The 23,379-nt window shown below is 41.8% G+C and overlaps 1 protein-coding gene and 1 non-coding gene across 4 annotated transcripts in view; one reads left to right on the top strand and one right to left on the bottom strand.

Annotated features, from left to right (window-relative positions):
• The window catches only part of PARD3B (par-3 family cell polarity regulator beta), a 995,854-nt gene that overhangs the window by 928,438 nt on the left and 44,037 nt on the right, over positions 1-23,379 (top strand). For all 3 annotated transcript variants that reach the window (XM_078071225.1, XM_078071226.1, XM_078071228.1), the window contains one exon: positions 14,139-14,218. In XM_078071225.1, the coding sequence (XP_077927351.1) occupies positions 14,139-14,218 (80 nt within the window). The remainder of the gene's footprint in view (positions 1-14,138; positions 14,219-23,379) is intronic.
• On the bottom strand, positions 8,550-8,702 carry LOC118518999 (small nucleolar RNA SNORA62/SNORA6 family). Its single transcript, XR_004908947.1, has one exon. It is a non-coding gene; the product is annotated as a small nucleolar RNA SNORA62/SNORA6 family (small nucleolar RNA).

Raw genomic sequence — 23,379 nt, forward strand, 5'->3', positions numbered from 1 at the left:
CTGACCACGGGAAGAGTAACCAAAACTGCAGGAGCCAGCATTCTGGAACGGGCACCAAAGTGCATGTTTAGGAGCTATAAAATATCCAGCGGGATCAAGTCATTGAATATGTGTGAGAGAGATGAGATAAAGCTGGAAAATTCAGTCGCTACAGGTTACTGAAAACTTTTATCTACTAGTTAATAGAAAATCATTAAATGGGGACACCTGGGTGGCTCAGTCGGATAAGCGTCTGCCTTCAGCTCAGGTCATGATCTCAGGGTCCTGGGATTGAGCCCCATGTTGGGCTCTCTGTTCAGCAGGGAGTCTGCTTCTCCCCCCGCCACCCCCACCTTTCTCTCTCTCTCTCTCTGTCTCTCTCAAATAAATAAGTAAATAAATAAATCTTAAGAAAAGAAAGAAAGAAAGAAAATCATTAAATGGACATGGGGGTTTGGTTTTTCAAACCAGGTTCTGACACAAGAACATCGATTTTCAGAATGTCATTTGTTTAATTCTCTTTTTCTCCTCCTCTTGTCTTCATTCATCTTTCTAGAACTTGACCTCTGCTGATACAATAGTCAGTTGCAAACTAATTTGGTTAATACAAATTTCAGATTAACATGTGTGTGATTTCAGCATTAATGGTAGCATGGTCAGGTTACTTTGTGACTCCAGTGGGTGCTACACACTGAGGTAGCTCTTCAGATCAACAGTAGCTGTGCCCAGCGGACACAGCAATCTATCCTACCATGTAAGGTTCTCCTATTATGCTACTATTATTCTCAGCTCTTAGGAACCTTCCCTCATTCCAAGCAATTACACAACTGAGGTTCCTAACGGTTTGACTTACATGCCAGATCCAAGTTTAAATCTAAATTGTTAGAATGTATGTTTTAAAAATTATTTTTAAGGGAAAGGGAAAAATCAAAACTATGTAAACAAAAGAGCTTGAGAATGGCAGTCTTAATAAGACTGAACCATAGGACAGATGCCATAAAAACCTCCTTAAAAAAATGTTGATGGGGCGCCTGGGTGGCTCAGTCGTTAAGCATCTGCCTTCGGCTCAGATCATGGTCCCAGGGTCCTGGGATCCAGCCCCGCATCAGGCTCCCTGCTTGGCAGGAAGCCTGCTTCTCCCTCTCCCACTCCCCCTGCTTGTGTTCCCTCTCTCGCTGTGTCTCTCTCTGTCAAATAAATAAATAAAATCTTAAAAAAAAGGGGGGGGACACCTGGGTGGCTCAGTCGTTAAGCGTCTGCCTTCGGCTCAGGTCATGATCCCAGGGTCCTGGGATCGAGCCCCGCATCGGGCTCCCTGCTCAGCGGGAAGCCTGCTTCTCCCTCTCCCACTCCCCCTGCTTGTGTTCCCCCTCACATTGTGTCTCTCTGTCAAATAAATAAATAAAATCTTTAAAACAAAATGTTGATGATACATGTTGTGCTATTTAACAGGTCATGTTCAAAAAGATAGCTAGCCATTATGGAAGCTGATTCTCTGTTAAGTGCCACTGAGTAGATGTGTGAGACTTCTGTTTTATGGGCTCAGTAAATATTCATGAACAAGGTGAGGTGTCAGACTTTGAGAATGCAGTGGCTCAAGAAAGCAGAATCGTCCCAACTCCAGTGAAGCTCACTTGTCTTGTGTAAACCAAATTAATAGACTGACACCGTGCATGAATACTGAAAAAAAACCTGTACATTATACAGCCTGTTCTTGTTTATAAAACATGATTTTTTACTAAAAATTATTTTTGGTGTACCAAAAGTTAACATATAGGCATATATCAGTGCCTCCAGCTATACGCAATAACTATTCCCGGCAACTGGAGTTCAGCGGTCTGGCTGTGATGACCATGACCATAACAATCAGCAAACCTAAAAGGCAACCTACAGAATAGGAGAAGCTATTTGAAAATGACATATCTGATAAAGGGTTAGTATCCAAAATATATAAAAAAACTTTTAAAACTCAACACCCAAAAAATGAATAATCCAACTAAAAAATGGTCAGAAGACATGAACATTTTTCCAAAGAAGACACAGTGATGGCCAACTAACACATGAAAAGATGCTCAACATCATTGATCATCAGGGAAATGCAAATCAAAACTACAGTGAGATATCACCTCACACCTGTCAGAATGACTAAAATCAACAACAGAAGAAACAACAGGTGTTGGCAAGGATGGGGAAAAAAGGGAACCCTCTTGCACTGTTGGCGGAAATGCAAACTGGTGCAGCCAATGTGGAAAACAGTATGGAGGGTCCTTAAAAAGTCAAAAATAGAACTACCCTATAATCCAGCAATCACAATCCTAGGTATTTACCCAAAGAATACAAAATTACTAGTTCAGAGGGATACATGCACCCCGATGTTTATAGCAGCATTAACTACAATAGCCAAATTATGGAAACAGCCCAAGTGTCCATCAATTGATGAATGGATAAAGAAGATGTGGTATATATATATATATATATATATATACACACAATGGAATATTACTCAGCCATAAAATGCTTGCAGACAGTCGTGTTTTCATATGTCCCACCCCACTGCCCCCATAAGCTCATCTGAACGTTCAAGTCTTTTGTCTCTGTTCTTTGTTTAGGAACTAGAGCTACAGTAACTGGAATGATCACTGCCAACCTACGAGACGGCATTGAGAGTGGACTGAGTTCACATCTTGGCCTTGCCACTGTATGAACTTTTGGCAAGTTGCTTTAACTTTATCTGAACTCTCCTTCTCTTGTGTGTAACGTGAGGCAGAAAGGGAAATGATAGTGTTAATTCTAGCTCATGATACAGATCGCACAGTGTTGCAGAAAGTCATTTCTTTCTAGTCATCTTCTTTTTAGTAATGGGAGTGACTGGAACCTGCCCATGGACTGAACTAGGAAAAGAAAACATTATGAGAAGCTTGAAATTGTACGTATGTTTACATTGTTTAGTCTTTATAAATGCAAGTATATTTTAAGTATACTAGAGAGCTTTCATCACTAAATATCCTTTGTAAGACCTATTAGTTAAAAGAGATAGTATGAACTCATAAGAAATAATATGAATAAACTGTTACATCATTTTATGATTTGGCATATTTTGAGGGTCAACTTTTTTCTTTTAAAATGAGTAAGAACACTGACTGTCACAGAGTATAATAAAAATAAAACAGGGGTGCCTGGGTGGCTCAGTTGATTGAGCATCTGACTCTTGATTTCAGCTCAGGTCATGATCTCAGGATTGTGGGATCGAGCCCGCATCAGGCTCATGCTCAGCATGGAGTCTGCTTGAGATTCTCTCTCTCTCTCTATCTCTCTGTCTCTCTCTCTCCCTCCACCCCTACCCTGCTCACGCTCTCAATAAATAAATAAATAAATAAATAAATAAATAAATAAATAAAATCTTTTTAAAAATAAAACAGCTGAGGCATAAATAACTCACACATAACATCCAAGAAATGAGTCAAAACCAAATTCAATAAATACTGGATACTAGCAGCTGGTGATTAATGTTACTGACTGAGACCCCACTAAATTCCTGTTTACTCCATTCCTGGAAAATATAGGACAGGTAAACAGATTTATTAGGGTAATGTTTTTCCTAATACCTTCTCTTCATTCTTTTCATCAGAAATTGCCTTCTCTCAAGTAAAAGTTTAGATTTCAGCCAGTGTTGCAATATCTCTATTTGTAGGTGGACAGATGGGGAAAGGAAATGAGATGGTGTCTGGCTCTTTAATTAAAGATGTAGAGCCAGAGTGTGCTCTTCACGCTCACTGGCAAGACACATATGCACATGTGCACACACACACACACACGCATACACACTCACTCACATGCAAAGTGCATCTGATAGATGAAGCCAAATTTGTAAAATTGTATCCATAATCATAGTTTCTATGGTAACTGTATCTTAGGCCCAGGCACAAACAGAGCTGGGCAGGAGATGTCTGATTTTATTTTCTCTGAAGACAATCAGAAGAGAGGGAATTCAGGTTATCAAGACGCCATGGCCCAGTGTACATATGGCTAGTACTTGGGTCATGCTAGCATAAGATTGAATGCTGAAATCCCAATGAATGTGTTATAATTTTATAATGTTGCAGATTACTTTGCTGTCTGTCATTCAGCTTTAAAGTAATTATGTTACAGATGTAGGGTTACCATATTAATGAGGTGGAAGCAGTTAACTTAATGTGGAAACTATATGCAAGATAACTTTTATAAATGTATGTAAGTTAGAAGGGACTTTAAGGATTTAATTTTACTCCAGCGTTTTCCAAGGGAGGAAAATATAGGCACAGAATGGTTAAAAGGCTTCCCCAAGAGTTATTTTTAAAATATTTTTATTTGCTGTATTTTCTAAACTAGCAGATGTTCTAAACTAGTCTATAAACTGAATACCCAGTTATTTGACAAAATTACTGAAATTAAATTAGAGAAAATAAACACTTCAGAAATAATGGTTTGAAAGAATGTGCGTACTTTTGCTTCTCTAGACAGCATATTTCTAAATACATATCTCCAGCATAATATACTTCACATTGCCAAAGAGAAATCATTTACAACCTATTTTGATTAGTTTCTTTTTGTTTAAATGAAGTATGGTGAGTTTTGCTCCAAATATGTAGCATTTCAGCAGAATGTCTTCATATTAGAAGATGCTCAAAGACAAGTTCCTAAGTTTTTTAGACATTTTCATCATGTTGTTTCCTTCAAAAATCTTCGAGCCAGACCTATAGCTAAGTAAGAGGAATGTAATTAAAAGAAAGCTTCTGGAAACTGCTTAAAAATATCTGTCATGTTACCAACTTGAAATGAAAGGCGTGTTTCCTAAAATGGCATCTAAATTTTTATACTTTGCATCTTAATCTTATGATGGGTCTGGCAGCATGCAACGCACTTCTGTGTAATGGATCCGAGCAGGACCTATTTGTAAATGAGGATGTCGCATACAGGTGAATCAGCCGGATTGCAACTTTGCAGCACGTTTCTGTCACAGCAGCTTTTAAACTTCCTCAGGAAAATTGACTTAAGGGACGTAAATGACAACATTGGCAAAAATGTGTCCCAACCTGTGGGAACTGGGAAACATGCTAATTTTGAATTGTTTCCACTTTTTATCATCAGACATTTGCAGAAAATCTTGTGTGATTTATTCTTTTATTTGTAATGAATTGTTAAAACATGTTTGAAAGGGCATTAAATCTTCCCCTCTGCCATTAATCTGCAAATGGGAGAAATCGGGGGTTAAATGGCCTCTTTAGTATATTGCTTTGTGAAACTGCTGATTCCAGCAATACTGAGCTAGAAATACATACTAATTTAAGGAACCCTGAATGTAACCAGCAAGCTCCTTGCTTTTGTAGAGAAAAGACTAATAGCTTTATATTAACAAGGCTCTTAACATCCCAGCCAGCAGGCATTGAGTGAATGAAATTGGGAGAACTCCCATGGACTAAAAGCATCTTAATTCAACATTCTGCGTACACCAGACCCTCCTGATAGGCCGTCAGAGGCTGTCATAAGCCAGCCAAACAGGATCACCACCGCAAGGCACACCAAGCGTGGGCCTCTCTGGTTGTTTTTGAATAAGCTCTCTGAAGGTTCTCTTCCTGAGCTTTATTAGTAGAGAAAGATAAATATGCCCCAAATCTAAGCATAAGTTCTAACATTACATTGTTTTGGAAAAGACTAGGTTTCCCTTATGGCTTAAGTCAAAATTATTTCTATCAGACATATATTTAGGCCATTACATTAAAAAAAAAAAAACCTGCTTGATACCAAGTGGGATAAAGGGCTTCTTTAAAAAAATTAATTGGATCAAAGCCGCTGACCTTATTTTTTTATGATGAGGGACGTTACCTGATAAGGAGTGCTGGAAGCAGGAACATTTCTGAGTCTTACTGCACACCGAGCAAAATGAGAAATGAGCTTATAAATGCCTGTGCCTGTTCTCTTTCGCCTCACTCCCTCCTAAAGTGACCTGACTTCCTAAGGACCTAGCTACAACTTATAATTAGTTTCTCTTTGGCAATCCTCTATCTGCAAATTCCTACCCTCAATTCACAGCTATTTGCAAGAATCTTGGTACCCGACACAATAATCCGTATTGCTACTATTTCTGATTAGGATATAAAAGTTGATCAAGTTATAGGAGAAGATTAGATAAATTATGATTTATCCATAAATGGGATGTCATGTAGCTATTAAAATTTATGTTTGTGAAATATATCTGGTAGCCCAGCAAAATACCAATAATAAATAGTTGGGGGAGAAAACTATATGCCCTTAAAATATGTATATATTAAAAATGTTAACAGAGGTCATCTTTCAATGATTTAGGGAGAAAAATCAGTTCAATGTGTTTTTTAAATAATGGAACACAAATTTATTCCCATCATTTCCATTAACTAACACCATGTCCCTGAGGGAGAGGACTTTTTCTCATCTCTCTGTTTTAGAGTACATAGCAAATGACTCCACTTAGGAGACACTAACAAATGTTTATTTCCTTGAAAGTATTAATCTTATTTTCTCGGCGTGATAGCATAAGACAGTACAACCAGTGTTTGGTTTTGGTTGTTTTGGGTTTTTCTTTCTTTTTAGGGGGAAAGCGATAAAGATTTTCAATACTGTGGAGTCCTGCCTTCTCTCCCCATCAATCCACAGAAATCACTCTCGATAAAGCACCGATCACCATCTCATTGCCAATTCCTACAGACACTTCTGCAGAACTTATGTTAGTCACTGTTCAGTTACAGAGAACAATATCCACTCTAGCTGGTTTAAGCAAGAACAAATTTATTATGCCATACTAATGGGCTTACAGAATCTCAAGGACAGATAAAGAAACATAATCTTGGCTAAGCTTTCAGGAATGATTTCTCAAGCCATGCTACAGAGCCAGGCTACCAAGGGAGCTGCTGCCACCTCTCTAAGAAAGCTTTTGGTTCCAGAGCCACACAACAATGCCTGTCTCAGGAGCCACCATAATTGGGAAAGTGCCACAATCAGGAAGCCATCTTTAGTGCTGCCAACTCCAAAGCTAGCTACAAAAGCTACACTCCACCCCAGAAACCTGCAATGACACATCTGCTAAAACTGCCAAGGAAACCAAACACATCTTTAGTCATTGTTGTCAGAATAAACAGTGGAAGTGTGGCCACTTCCTCAATGGCCCATCTTAAATCAGACCAGTACACTGACTACAAGGGCATTCTGGGAAAGGCCGGTCTAGCTTTCTGAGCCCTGTAGTTCAGGGTGACGCTCTGCAAGGGGGGAGGTTTGGGTAAAGCCTACCAACATACCATATTGACTACAGACCTTTTCTTACTGCGGTTCTTGACTGCTTTTGACACTGTTGGCCACACCCTCATTCATGGAATGCTTTTTCTCTTGATTTCTACGATACCACTCTCTCCTAGTTGTCTTCCAGACCAACTACTGGTCTAGACCTCCTCAGATTTCCTCCTGCGTTCAACTTGTGTTTGTCTGCCCCTTAAATTACAGTGTTCCTAAGAGTATTATTGGTATTCTTTTCTGTTTCCATTGCGTGTCTTTTCTTCTATTCTGTGTCTACAGATTCTCCCTGGGCATTCTAACTCTTTCCCAAGGTTTTAGGTACCATCCATAGGCCCTGTATTTCCCAATTCTCCATCTCTAGTCCAGGCTTCGGTGTTGCAAACTTTTACACTCATTTATCTATGAGACATCACCATCAGATGGCCCATTCAAGCTCGGTATATCTAAGTATCCCCTCCTCCCACTGTACCCTTGCCCCTAAATCTCATCCTCCCTTATTCCCTCTTGGTGATGATTACCAAGTCCACCTAGTTGCTAAGCTCAGAAAATTGTACATTATTCTAGGCACATCCTTCCTATTAATCCTCAGTCAGTCCTACTGAACCTGTCCCCCTTAATATTCTTATATCACTCCCTTGCCTTTATCTTTTTTCTTTTTTTTAAGAAACTGTTTATTTTCTGTCAACCTTAGTTCCATTTTGTTTGCCTTTGTGGAAGAGCAGCTTAAGACCACCCAGTGGTTGCTCCTACCCATTCAGTGGCCTGAGCAGTGGGAGCTGCGAACTAGTCTTCAGTGGCTGGCTGAGCACTCCAGTCCTCAGGAGGGAACTGCTGAATAGGCACCGAGGACCCCTGCTTGCCTTCAGACCAGTCTGCGACCTCAGTTGAATAGCAGTGAATCTAGGAGCTGGAGCCATCCATTCACGCTGAAACTCCTCCTTGGTCACAGCCTTCTCAGCAGCGGCCTGCTCTTCCTTTTCAATCTCTTCAGGACCCTGTAGAAGTAGAGATCAGACATGACTGCCCCTGGGTGCTCACGGGAAATGGTGCCATGCATGCGCAGAACTTCCCTGGCCAACATCTACCACAGCAGACCCACTGAGTGAGCTCCCTTTTAGCAGGATTCATCAAGTTGCTCTGAAAGCAGAAAGGCCCAGTAATACCTGAGAGGCCCAGGCAGTTAAGAAATATGGAGAAAAGCAGGAGAAAACACAGGTCATTTGAAAATGTTTTCATTTTTTCTTAAAGTCCTGACACATTTGAATTGTACTTGTAGCCAGAATTACTATGGAACTCCACCCATTGGGCCAGAACCCTTGGTGGTGTTGGTAAAAGACTCGCCCCTCATGTAGCATGCTGCCTACATTTGTGAGTTCATTGGCCAGCCAGTGGCCTCACTCCAAGCTCTAACAGTGAGTGGGCCTTTATCTTTTTGTATATCCCCTAGGTTAGGCCTTCATCATCTCTGGCTCAAACTATCACTGGAACCTCCACACTATGGCAAAAGTAATCTCTCCAACCCGTAAACATGTCCCATCACTTATCAAGTAGTCATTCTCAATGACTTCACCATCACCTAAGGGTCAAACCAAGTTCCTTGGCATGGCATATGAGCTCCTCCAAGATGTGGCCCATGGGGGTATCTCCAGAGCTTGGACTCTGGGTCAGACAGACCTGATCTTTGTCACAGATTTTCCATACACTAGCTATATGACTTTGGGCAACTATTTAGTTTTCTCATTTAAAAAATGGGCCAACCATTGGGGTTATGGGAAAGATTGACTGGGCTGATGAAAATAAAACATTTAGCATTTTGCCTGACAAACAGTAAGTATCAAGTAAGTGTTAAATTGTAGTAGTGATCAAAGAAAAACCAAATAAATGGATGGATAGTTCATGTTCATGGATAAGAAGACTTAATATTATCAAGATGTCAGTTCTTCCCAACTTGATCTATAGATTCAATGTGCTGTCTGCCAAAATCCTAGCAAGTTATTTTCTTGATTCTAAATAATCTTAACAAACTGATTCTGAAGTTTATATGGAGAAGCAAAAGACCTAGAATAGCCAACGTAATATTGAAGGAGTACAAAGTTGGAGGACTAACACTACCCAACTTCAAGACTTATTATAGAGCTATAGTAATCAAGACAGTGTGGTATTTGGTGAAAGAATAGACAAATAGATCAATGAAACAGAATAGAGAGCCCAGAAATAAACCCAAATAAATATTTATTTTTGCATCTGACAAAGGTATAAAGATGATACAATGGAGCAAAGATAGTCTTTTCAAATGGTGCTGGAAAAACTGGACATTCAACATGTAAAAAAAATGAATCTAGGGGCGCCTGGGTGGCTCAGTGGTTAAGCGTCTACCTTTGGCTCAGGTCACAATCCCGGGGTCCTGGGATCGAGCCCCGCATCGGGCTCCCTGCTCAGCGGGAAGCCTGCTTCTCCCTCTCCCACTCCCCCTGCTTGTGTTCCCTCTCTCGCTGTGTCTCTCTCATCAAATAAATAAATAAAATCTTTAAAAAAAAAATGAATCTAGACATGGACCTTACACCCTTTACAAAAATCAACATGAATCACCGACACAAATTTAGAATGCAAAACTATAAAACTACTAGAAGATAACATAGAAAATAAATCTAGATGATCTTGGTTTTGGTAATGACTTTTTTAGATATGACACCAAAGGCAAGATCCATGAAAGAAAGAATTGGTAACCTGGACTTCATTAAAATTAAAAAGTTCTGCTCTGCAATAAACACTGTCAAGAGAATGAAAAGATAAACCACAGACTGGAAAAAAATGTTTGCAAAAGACACATATGATATGATAAAGGACTGTTATTGAAAACTACAAAGAACTCTTAAAACCCCATAATAAGAAAAGAAACAAACCAATTAAAATATGGACCAAAGATACCTTAACAGACACCCCAACAAAGAAGATATACGGATAGCAAATAAGCCTATGAAAAGATGCTCCACATCATAGGTCATCAGGAAAATATAATTAAAACAACAATAAGATATCACCACACACCCATTAGAATGACCAAAATCTGGAACACTGACAACCCCAAATGCTGGTGAGGATGTGGAGCAACACGAACTCTCATTCATCACTAGCAGGAATGTAAAATGGTACCATACTTTGGAAGATAGTTCAGCAGTTTCATACTCTGACCATACAACCCAGCAACTGTACTATTTGGTATTTACATAAGGGCATTAAAAACTTACCTTCATGCAAAAATCTGCACACAATGTTTATAGCAGCTTTATTATTGCTAAAATTTGGAAGCCACCAAGATGTCCTTCAGTAGATGAATTGATAAAGTGGTATATCTGGACAATGCAATATTATTTAGCACTAAAAAGAAATGAGTTGTCAAGCATGAAAAGACATGGATGGAACTTAAATACATACTACTAAGTGGAAGAAGACAACATAAAAAAGGCTACAGACTGTAAGATTCCAACTACATGACATTCTGGAAAAGGCAAAACTATGGAAACAGTAAAAAGACCAGTGGTTGCCATGGGTTTGGAGAGAGGGAGGAATGAGTAGGCAGAGCATAGAGAATTTTTAGGGCAATGAAAATATTCTGTATGATACTCTAATGATGGATACATGTCATACATTTGTTCAAACCCAATAGAATGTACATCCCCAATAGTGAGTCCTAATGTAAACTCTGGACTTTGAGTGATGATGTGTCAATGTAAGTTCATCAGTTGTAACAAATATAGCACATGGTGGGGGGGTGATGATAATGGCGGAGTGTGTGGGGCAGTGGGATAGGAACTCTCTGTACCTTCCTCTCAGTTTTGCTGTGAACCTAGAAGTGCTCTAAAAAACCAAAGCCCAGTAGGAAAAAAGTTGCCATAGTGGCAATAATGGCTATAGCCCTAATAGTAGTGGTGGTGTTGCTATTGTTAGTATCCTTTTCCTTAATAGGCTCTGTTTCTTCCTTTACCAAAATCTTGACTTTCCCTGAAAACACAGTGCTTTTCTTTTTTTAAATGCCTCCATATTGTTTCATTTTTGTTCTTTCTACTTAGAATGCCTTCTCCTGCTACTCCTACACCTTCTCCCCCCAAAAACTTCTCCTCATTCATATTCAAGTTTTCGATGAAGCTTCAACACCCATATGAAGCTGTCTTCAACTCTGCCAAGTGGACTTTGGTATCTGTTTCTTCAGACTCCTACTGCCTCCTCTCTCATGCTGACACTCTAGCAGTGATCTCATTGTACCGTAATTGTTTGCAGGCCTGTCTCCTCTATATTCAACGTGATGAAGAAATCCAGCCCTTGTTCATTCCTTTAAATATATGGCTAGCATGGCATTGGGCTACAGTAGGTGCTCAGTAATCACTAAGTCCATGATTGCATTAAAGATGTCATGTTAATAGAGAAGCATGATATATGCACAATATAAATATAATAATTAAATATCTACACATTTTGTGAAGAAGAGAGTAAGTTTTGATATAGAAGCATGCCACCCATCTTTGGTCTATGTTCTGCTACTTCCGTGAAGTTTTTCCTGACACCTCCCGGTGTCACCTGTACTTCTGTTAGTAACAGCCTGAATGGCATGGGATCACACGTTGTCCTACATCATTCTTTAATTATTTCATTTCTGATGCTTGTTTTCCCAACAACACTAGAGCTTCCCTAAGATAGGGATCATCCTACGTTTCATATAATCTCTTATGCTGGTAACTCACCAGAAAGAAGAGGCACCTGGGTGCTGCCTCCTAGAGACACCAGAATGTGGATGGCCGCCATTGGGCCAGGCCAGTTCTGCCTAACAGTGCTGAAAGTATTAACTTGGAGTTTTGTGGCCACCAGAAAAAGATCACTTGTAAATGTCTAGAGCCATACTAGGGATACATATGCATAATGCCCAACAATCACAATGAAATGATCGTCAGCATAGTCTTGGTATTCATGCTAATTCTTCCTCCATAACCAAAACAAGGTTAAAACCAGGTTAAAAACAAAACAAACCTTAGATAGAAGTGGCTGAGGACAGGAACTCTATCCTTCCCTTCTTTTTCTGTGCCATTTCTTTATCCCCTGTTTGTCTGATACCATCCTTGTCTCTGATCTTTGTTAGAAAGGTCAGTGGTTTAAATCAGGGCTTTTATCCTAATGCAGAGAATTCTCAGTCTCCCTGCAGTTGCTTCTAAGTTTATATGTGCAATCTTCATCCTTACCTCAGTAATTCACTGGACTCTTACCCACTCAAATAATTCTGGCCATTCCTGTTCCATGTATTGGTGAAATATAAAGAAGTTTTGCAGGACACACTCTGAAGAGCCTCCTCTAATAATTTGACACTGGAAATAGTCTTTCTTACTCTAAATGAGTGTGTATACTTGTTTTGTAACACCTCTCACAATAAACCCTCCCTACACACACCACCCAAGCTGGGATGGTGGTTTCATAGAGAGCTAGAACCTTTGGCAGGAAGAAAATAACTTGCAAGTTGAATACTACCTAGAAAAATTTCCCTCACTGACTTGACACCATTTCTTCCTGTGCTTACTAGCAAACTTTCCCTTCCCTCTTATAATGGTCCAGGTGTTCTGTTTACCCTTTCCATGCCCATTCCGTGAGGGCTAGCCCAGGATAAGAGCCAGCACATAAGCGAGCCACAAAACCACATGTGTTGACACGAACAGGTGATGAATTGACAAGTCAACAGTACTTTTAAATACCTGGATGCATTCATCCTGTTTTTGATTGCTATGATAGATGCAGAAGGACTACGTATAAGGTCATTACATTCACAGAACTAGCACGCTTTATTGAGAACTTACTGGGGCCAGGCACTGCTCTTCAGAGTCTCAGAGGCTGATGGAGGAGACCGGACGAGAGGTGAACACAGGAAGTACAAAGGAAGGGAAAAAAATACTAAAGATCAACCCTAGTTAGAAAAGAGGCAATCACTTCTCTGTGGTAGTTCCTAAGGGACGGAACTAAGTGAGGTTTGGGTGAGGGAGGGCTTCATGGAAGCTGCGGAGTAAACAGTTGTTTGTCACCAAGCCCTGTTAGTAAAGAAAGTTTTCATGGAAAAGGTACTTTTAAAAAATACGGTCCTGGGGCACCTGGGTGGCTTAGTTGGTTGGGTGTCTGCCTTTGGCTCAGGTTTTGACCCTAGGGTCCTGGGATGGAGCCCTGTGTCGGACTCCCTGCTCAGAGAGTCTGCTTCTCCCTTTTGTGTTGCTCTCCCATTTGTGTTCTCTCTCTCTCTCAGACAAATAAATAAAATCTTAGGGGGAAAAAAAAAAAAAAAACACTGTCCTTGTCACAGCCAAGAGAAGCCTAAAGAGACATGACTAAATGTAATAGGGGATTCTGGAACAGGAAAGGGGTTGGGTAAAAATCCAAATCAACTGTGGGATCTAGTTAACAATAATGTATTGATATTGATTCATTAATTGTAAGAAATGTACCACACTTACATGAGATGTTAGGAATAGGGAAATTGAGTTCCAGGAACTCTGTACTATTTCTGTTTTTCTGTAAGTCTCAAACTGTTCTAAAAACTGAAGCATATGTAAAAGGAAAAAAAATGGTCTTATAGCCTACAGAATCTCCCTGGCTTGGTGACAGGAAGGGGTCAGCTTGACAATGACCCTTTTTGAAAGAAGTGACTTTGTTGTGAAATGCCATGTTTGTGGCTTGATCATCAGTTCCTATAGCAATAGTGAGATCTTGCTTGCTTTTCCATGGTTGATTTTTGGCAGGCAGTAGCAGCTGATTATAACTTTGCAATGCATTGTCAGTAACCAGGGTGTATAATGGATCTTCATCTCTAATTACTTTTCTCTCCACAGGTGTCTGGAAAGGGTCCAGATGGGAATGCACACAACGTCCGCTTTGAGGGGATGGAGAGACAGTACGCATCCTTACCCAGGTAGATCACTCATGGGTCTCCTATCACCAGCTTACCTACAAATAATGTCTTTAGAGAAATCTACATGAAATAGAAATCTGGCTTTGAAATGGGGAATATGTTATAATTTTCCCCACTGCCGTCTGCGATAACCCTCGTGCCATCTTCACAACTGTGCTAATAATTGGAACACTTGTGGGTTATTTTTTAAGGGAAGAAAATAGTATATCATTGCAATTGAACATGTCAGCAAGAATATTGGATACAGAATGGAAATCCTAAGCCATTGCTATAAAAATAGTATTGAACATCCTGCACCAAGCTGAAGGACAATAAAATAGTAAATCCTCTGTCCTAGCAGTTACCTCCAAGGAAGGGTGAGCCAGCCTTAACCTTGGAGCTTCGTGTGGGTGTTAAAAAGCTGGAGAGAAATGTGAACCTGGGAAGATGTTCTTTGCTTGATTTAGAATCTGACCAGGTTCGCTAGGCAGTCAGCAAATATTGCTGAGAGGCGCAGACACAGTGGGGAAAGGAAATAATCGCGTGGGAAAAGTTTGCTTGGTGATTCTGGCCCAACACGATCCACTTACACTGTAACTAGACGCCCCTGAAAATGAGATACAATTCTCAAAGGCCTGTGCTCTTATCTCTGAGATGAAGAATAATTTGGGTCCGCTATCAGTAGCCCATGACAAAGAGGAAAACTTTCCAAGATCATGTCTAGTGCAGCTACTATGGGAGCGAAGCAGGAGTGTGAGAAATCATGAGTTCGGGGGGCAGGGGGGAACCAAACAAACAAAGAAAGGTTAATGCCAGCCAGAAAACTGAAATGTTATGGAATATCTCCTTTTAAAAAGAGGGGTGAGGGTCTTAAATAGAGCTTTTTCATCAAAGTGGAATTGTTGAAGTGTTATCCCAGTGGGAGTTACTGTGTTGAGTTTCACATCGGCTGTAATTCTGTGTGTGAATTTACAGAAATACCATCCTGGATCTTGCCACAGCCGTAGCCTAAGTGACCGTCTGCTCTTATAAATAGTATGTTGATTTTCAAAAGTAATAAAATCTCAAATCTAGTGGAGAACCAATTGTTAACACTGATTGGGTGGGATACTCTAACTACAATATTTTAAAAGCCTCTGTACAACTGTATCTTATTTCTCTCCCTGTTTTCTTTTTTTGTATGTTGTCTTATAGTCTTTTCTCATTCTTGATTTCTTTCCTCTCTTTATTTTTCTCTGGCCTAGTATTTTGTTTTCATTTAAAAAAAATGGAAGTCATCTCCAAAATTTGCTTTAAATATAACATTTCTGGCTCTCAGTGTTGAAGTGTATGGAAATTGTGGTTAAGGCAGATGGAAAGTAGTATGTTCTTATGAGAGGGAAGAAAAAAAGAAAAAACTGGAAACAGTTTAACGTCTTCCTGGCCAACTTGCACCAGACTGCGGAAATGGATTTTTTTTTTTTTTTTTTTGGTACAAATCAAAAGCACAGAAATAACATTGAAAACCCTATAAACTTCACTCATTCATTTCCCATATATCTATTAATCATCTACTCCATATCAAGCCCTGAGAATCTGGAAACCGGAGACATGGTACCAGTCCATCCTCAGGACCCTACTCACTCAGACAGGAGGCAGCAAATCAACTTTTTATGACAATGCAACAAATGCTTAGTTTAGTGATTATTAGCAGAAAGTCCTCTGAATTTCCAACTCCTTTTTATTTTTTACTAGTAAGCCCTGAAATGCTCAATCGTAGCTGACTCTCAACAAGTCTATTTTAGGATTAAACATTGCAGAGGGAGTTTTCTGACAAAGGCAATACATTTATGCTGTTTGTGGCTCTGGAGTTATCATCACAATGCATGAATTGACAAAACCCTGCCAGCCCCAAGATTATAACTGTAGCTGGAAGGGAAGCATCTTAGACGAAAAACAATTTTGACCAACAGTGCGCTCACACATGCGCGTGGTGGTAGGCATGGTTAGCTGCAGGAGCAAACAGACCTTTGTGGCTACCTGGCAACCAGCAGTCACCATGATGGACAGTAAATGGAGCTCAGACAAATGCACGAGAGGTCCCTGCTACTAGTTTTCAAATGGAGGAGTTCCACCTCAATTTTCCATCTCAGCATCTCAAGGGGAGATGCAGAGCATCCTCACCGATGTGCCTCCAATCCATGGGGGGCTCCATATTTACCCAACAAGATGCAGAATGCAGAGGCAGGGGACCCACTGCTGATCCAGCTCTGTGTGCCAGCGACATTTACCCCGGCTTTCTAGTCTCCCCCACCCTGGAGATTTCACTGTTCACCAGACTGAATCACAGCAACTCCACCGCTCTCTCCCTCTGCCAGAAGAGGGTGGGCAGCGCATCTCTGTAGGCACCGCATCCCCTCTTTGTCACAGAGGCAGGGAACTTTACGATATTTATGGAGTTAAATTTTTAATTAGAAGTAGGAATAATTCAGGGGCGCCTGGGTGGCTCAGTCAGTTAAGTGTCCGGCTCTTGATTTCGGCTCAGGTCATGATCTCAGGGTCGTGGGTTGGAGCCCTGCACCCCAGCTCCGTGCTCAGCGGGGAGTCTGCTTCCCTCCCTCTTCCTCTCCCTCTGCCCTTTCCCCTGCTTGTGCTCTCTCTCTCTCAAATAAATAAAATAAATCTTAAAAAAAAAAAAGGAATAATTCTATCTATGGGAAGTTGGTGGCCAACCTTACAGTGGACTAAATGTGCTCCTACCTGATTTGGTTCCTATGAGGTTTGTGGAGAGCATCACAGGAGTTTTTAAGTTAACTCAGTAATGCTGATTTGTATGCCAAATTTGGAACCATTGACACACAGAAGATGTACACACACCCCTCCCGCGCCCCCCTTCCCCAGGCAGGGAGTGAGCTAGTAGCCCTGGTCAAGGAGCCCCCTGCTCTGCTTTCATGGAATTCAGCCATCTTTAAAGTGGGCTCATGCAACCTGCTGCCAGGCTGAAAGTCACTTCCCGCAGTAAGGCCGGAGCCCTAGCCAGCCCGGGAAAAAGACAATTCCTAGCACTTGGTAGTTAGGATGTTGCCTAAGGTTAAGGGCTAAGGATGTTAAGTATTACTGTTAAGCAATGTTAAATCTTCTGCCTCTGAAGAAAAATGACTTTATTTCTTGTCTCCTGAGGGTGGTGTTTTGGAAAGCAGAGCGCGGTTGTAATACAACCTCGCTAGCAAACACCAGGCTTTTACCAGGACCGATGTTTTACCATCCTGTCCAGCCCCCCATGCTGTCTGGTAGTAAACACAATGAAATCAGCATTCCCTTCTTCTTGCCCGACACAAACGATGACTCACTCTGAGTGAGTAGGGAAGCGGTCGTTTCCTAGGCTGCTCTAATGTGTGAACATCAGTGTATGTATTTTTGCAAGCAGCTGCTTTTTCACTTCAGCCTCCCAGCCCCGCTGTTTTTACAGGCCTCCTTGTGGTCAGTCCCTCCAGCAGAGAACGTGCTACTCGCGCATCCCAAGCCTCCATTGTTCCCACCTGGCCCATCCCTGGCCCCACGGGATCCCATCATTCCTTCTCTGCAGATGGTTCAGTGCATCGGCACATGATGTTGCTCTTCCGGGCTTGTAATCAAGTGTTGAGTCCTAAGGAGTGAGCAAAAACATCTCTTCTGTGGTCCTATGTATGCAGGCGGTGAAAGGTTGCTGGAAAAACTCATAAAAATGCCTTCATTGGTTCCACTACAAACTGCACATTACGCAGCCCCAGCTGGCCCCTGCTGCTGTCCAGAATTCCTTTTAGTCGTGCTGTCGGCTCCCTTGACTATCCCACAGTGGCCGTTCCAACCCTGTTCTACTCCCGTTAAATTCTGTGAAGATGACTAAACCCCCCAAGCCCCATCTCTAGAGATGACCTCACTTCCTCTCCTTTATGACCTTGAGACACTCAACATGAGCTCCTCCACTTCTGCCCCCCACAGTTCAGACTTGCTGTCCTCACTGACCACACTTCCTGAGGACAGACCACGAGGGCATGAACTTGGAGTCAGGCCATAATTACAGCCCCAGCTCTGTCACTCATCACCTGTGTGACCTTGGCCAAGGGATCTGACTGCTCCAGTCTCAGTTTTTGCATCTACGAATGGGGATGGTCTTAGGGCCTCTGTATGGGGCTGGTATTGAGTAGTACTGTACTTACTAGTACAGTAACATAAGCAAAACCCTTAGTGAAGAGCCTGCCTGACATATTTTAGCGATTTTTTTTTTCATAGTGTTAGCTCTTTTTAATTTTATTTCTGGGGAAGACATGTTTCTTGAGTGAGTCAGTCTCATACAACAGAGCTCATTCCTGCTGGCTTCTCGGAGATCCTGTGCCATCAACTACCCCTCTGTTGGCTGCATCTTGAAGTCCCTTGGCAGTTGCCTCCCCCCACCCGCCGCCTACACTGTAAATGCATAGGTTCAGGTGCACAGTTCTTTGAGAGCCCGCAGCATGGACAAGGGGAAAGCCAACACCTGCGTGGTGATACACTGGGGGTATAACTGAGACTAAAGGATTAGCCAACTCTGGGGAAAGACCAGTGGTCCAGATGGCCAAGAGCAAGAGGACATAGCAAACCAATCTGATCTGAGTAACAAGCTGTACTAATGGACATGCTGGGAGACAGTAATTCCTGTGGGTAGGGAGTTTCATATAAGGCTCAAGTGGCAGGACGACCCCATGCACTTGACTCCGGTCCATCAGAGAAAACAAAGACCTCCCCTCCACCCTCCTCCTTCCTTCCTCTAGGTCTCACATTTCCTACCTTAAGAAGAGTGGCTCATCCCTACCGGCTCTATTTCCACACCACCCACTGGCACAGTAGCCTCTTGCCCCGGGCTTCTGACACTGACGCTTCTGGCTGATTCTGCCTCTATCCCTCCCCCCGCTGCTGACACCCACCGTGTAGATTCTCGCTGAGCAGCTGCCTTCATTCCCACAGATTCAGTTCTCACCACTCTGATGATAATTCCAAAATGAACCTGGCTAACCTTCCTATCTCACTCTTCCTGAGACCCCAGTTACAACCGCCTGCTTGACACCTCCATCCTTCTACCTCCAAGATAGTTCAGAGTTCCCATGTCATGTTTCTTTAGCTCCTTGTACTTTTAACTTCCATGACATTTGTTTGACACCTTTCTAGTGCCACTGAAAACCACCTAGATTAGATTATGATGCTTTGCTGTCCCTTTGCACCCCTTTGGATTATAAATTCCTCAAAATAAGGGATATTGTTCTATATCCACCATGTTTTACACCCACCTCCAGGACCTAACACAGGACCATGTATTTAACAGGTTTTTAATACATTGGCATACGGATGAAAATAGATTTGTTTTTGTATAAGTAAGTGATGGGCAAGAATTTCTTCTGAATTTTCTTGACCATTTGTTTCAGGATGCTGTTTTCTAATATAACACTAATTTTTCATGAGAATGTCTCTTTTCCCTGGAATCTGTAGAAGTCCAGACTTCTAAATAGTCAACTCTAAATGAGCATTTAATATGTGCCAGGCACTGTTCTAAATGCTTTATGTCTACTGACTTACGTAATGTTCACAGCAACCCTGTGACTCCAAAGCAACCCTATTATTATCCCCATTTCATAGGCAAGAGCACAAGTACAGTGGCCCAAGTTCAAGAGCTAGAGATGGCAGAGGTGGGATTTGAACCCAAGCGGTCTGGCTGCAAGTTTGTACATTTAGCCTCTGGAACTAAGGTTATCCAGCTCAGAATCAGAACCAAACTCTGTGGGGGTGCATCGCTGGCTCAGTCAGTAGAACATGCACCTCTTGATGTTGGGGTTGTAAGTTCAAACCCCACATCGCGTATAGAGATTACTTAAAAATAAAATCTTAAAAAAAAAAAGAACATCCTTGTTCTGTAGAATTACATACTGACTGACATATTTAAAGGTAAAGAGTCATGATACATGCAGCCTAAGCCCAAATAGTTAAAAAATATAAAGTTTACAAAAAAAAAAAAAAGAATCAAACTGTCATTATCACACTCCCTTGTATCATTTGCTCACCTTCTTGTCTTTCTCCCTCAACTGTAAGTACCTTTGAGGACAGGGACTCTGTCTTATTCATCTTTGTATATGACAGAGAACATTACTAATATACAGGTTAGGTAATGCCTTTCAACCATCTCTGTAACACTGTCATAAAATCAATTCTTTTCCCATCCCCTTGGGTCCTGCCCTTGAAATATGAACAGTTTAATGCATAATTGCTAGATGAACATTAAGCAATATACTTTGTCTACCAAAAAGAGAATCCTGTTTTGTTAGAACACTCCCCAGAGTTGAAAAAGCAGTATCTGCAAACTGGTACTTTGGTTCTTTAAGATTAAGAATAATGTCCACCCAGAAGGAAAAAAAGTGATAAGACATTTTCCGGTAGAAAGCTGCGTGAGCATTCCCGGGGACAGAGAGACTCCCTTTCCCGAGATTGATGCGGGACAGAGGCATGCTCAGGCTGTACTTGGCTCCCAGTCCTGATGTTGCTCTAACCCATATTACATAAATTACTCGAGGGGGAGAAAAATGTGTCTCCGATTGTCTCAAGCAGCTTTAACTTGGCTGTGTAATGAGAAGCAACATACTAGAACTGATTTCGGGTAGAAAGAGCAACTTTAGAAGGAGCAAACAGCTTATGCTTGCTTCCTAGGAACCCAAAATAAACTTGCTTCCTAAGTGTGTTCCCAGTGTTTTCGTGTTGGGTAGGATTGTGTTCAGATCAGAAGAACATGCCATAAGAACATACTTCTGCTTTAACATTTCAGTTGGTTCATTTTGTCGGTTTCAGCTTTCCTGTCTGCATATGCTTTTGCCCACCCAGTAAGACTCAGTCACGAGCACGCAGCTAATTTTGAAGCTTACGACCTGCACCCCGCCCACTACATGTATTATCCCTGACAGCATTTTATCTGGGCCTCCTCTATGCCCTCGACTGTCATTTACCTGGCTGCTTGAAGACCTTCTCCCTCCCTGATTGCTCTGGTTCTCTTCGAGGGAGCTTCTGCTCTGCTCACAGCTACTCAGTGTTCCTTTGCCAACCTTGCATTGTTTTATAGCACTTGCCAAGCAGATGGCAGTGACATTCGAGTCCTGCAAAGATTTCCACCAATGCCATGGGACTGGTCTTTGCTAAAGCTAAGCTAGGGATTGAGTGAGTGCAATGAAAACATGAGCAATCGGCACATTAGGTATATATGTGTGTGAGCGTGTGTCCGGTGTGGGTGGGGCCTCGGCCATCTGGGCCTGTGGAGGTAGACAAAATCTCCATGCTGCCTAATTGAGTACTTTTCTCTGCCACAGAGCCAGTTTGTCAAATAAGAGGTTTCGTGAGCATATATGCATTGCTCCCAGCCGGCATGGCAGCAATCAGATGTCCAGCCCGGGTTTGAAACCATTCCAGGGACTCCTTCTCCGCAAGGCACTGGACAGGGGCCTGGTGCACATCATCTAGATACAGCTAATCATGGCCCGGCTTTCTGACACCTTCCTGGTGGCACAACTTTATCTGAACTGCCTTTCCGTGCGTGAAAGGCCACCTTTTAGTGCTCAAGTCTGTGATCACTGCCCTGACTTTGGAGAGAAGCTACGATGAGCTGAAGAACCTGTCTAGATCATATCTCTTGCACCTGCATATGACAGAACGTAATGCCTTTTGAAAATCGGGAAAGGCGCTGTTACCCCACCAGATTCCATCCCCTCTCCTCTGGCTCCCTGCGCTGAAAATCTAGTCTCTGCTTGTCCTGCTGTGCCGAGTCAGCTACCTGTTTGTCTCGTCAGACACCGCCTCACTCCATGCAGGGGACAAAATGAGGAATTAGTGGCGACTTAGTTCTTTGTGAGATGAAGATATCTCCATTGTTGACTCAAACTTCCTGAAAAATGCAAAAAACCCTAGCCTGTAAGACCGCCTCAAGATGCCAAACAGCTGAGATCAGGGGGTTAATGCTACTGCCATATCATTTTTATGTCACTTAGTTTCTCTGATAAAAGTCCATTTTAATCAAACTTTTCATCATTTCCTTGTAGCCAATATATCCTTGATGCCAGTTAGAATATTTAATATTAATTATTCAGTGGAAGGCCTCCATTATGAGTTTAGTTAGACGATTAGTGATTTAAAACACGTTAAGGCCCATTACGGTATTGATGTCCCCAAAATAGTTTTCACTGAATCGTGATGGACCACATATATTAAATTCCACAGATCTTTCCTTTTCCCTCCTTGTCCCTAGAAAATTCTAAACTATGACCTGTCTGTTCGTTCAATACTCCTTTTAGACGAGAAGGGTGTGCCTGCTCTTTCAGCGGCGCCAACTGTGACGTTACCTTGAACTTGAAATGTGTTAAGCTTGGTAAACAGACTTCCATGTTTTCCCTCCTACACCTATTTGAGTTTTAGCAGTCATTTCCCACTTTTCCAGCCAAAAGAAAAGAAAAGGTTTATTTTGCGCCTAGGTAGCTGCTCCATGGAGAGGGTTGCTCTCTGTAATTTCTCATAGTCTTTGGTTATTCTTGATGTTTTCCTATTGTATTGTCACCACCATCTGCCGCCAGAAGCTTGGATGGCCCTGGATGACCGTGGTGAGTTTCCTGACCCTGCTGAAGGGCTTTGCATGATGCTCTCACTCTGCACCTGCCGCCCTCTGTCCTTTGCAGCTCTCCGGCCATTTGCTGCCGTCCCCTGGCCCAAGTTCCTCAGTTTGTCCTGGTGTCAACCTACCGCAGGCAGAGATGCTCTGAATAAACCAAGTGTATTAATTTGTTACCATATCCGGTTTGTATGTGTGTGTGAGGGCCATGTTTTATGGTTCTTTAAAATGATATCACATCACTCAAACGTGCAGGCATCTTGGATAAAAAGCGAGTGCCTCCGCAAAGGCATGAACACATGATGTCTTCAGCAGGCATAAATAAGAGTAAAATCAACAGGTTTAGTTTCCATTTTTATTCACCAAAATCTGCCTGCAGATGGTTTCAAAGATGCCATACTTACTCCTAAGCTAGCCAATTGTGTTTGAAAAGGAAATCAAACCAAGAACAATGAAGGCGAAGGCAGACGGGGCGTGATGTAAGTGTGTGCAACGCCTACCATGCGCCATGTACTTTCTGTGGGTTGTCTCACTTTCTACTCACCATCCAACT

The sequence above is a fragment of the Halichoerus grypus genome, chromosome 4 (genome assembly GCF_964656455.1).
Source record: "Halichoerus grypus chromosome 4, mHalGry1.hap1.1, whole genome shotgun sequence".
Taxonomy (NCBI): Eukaryota; Metazoa; Chordata; class Mammalia; order Carnivora; family Phocidae; genus Halichoerus; species Halichoerus grypus.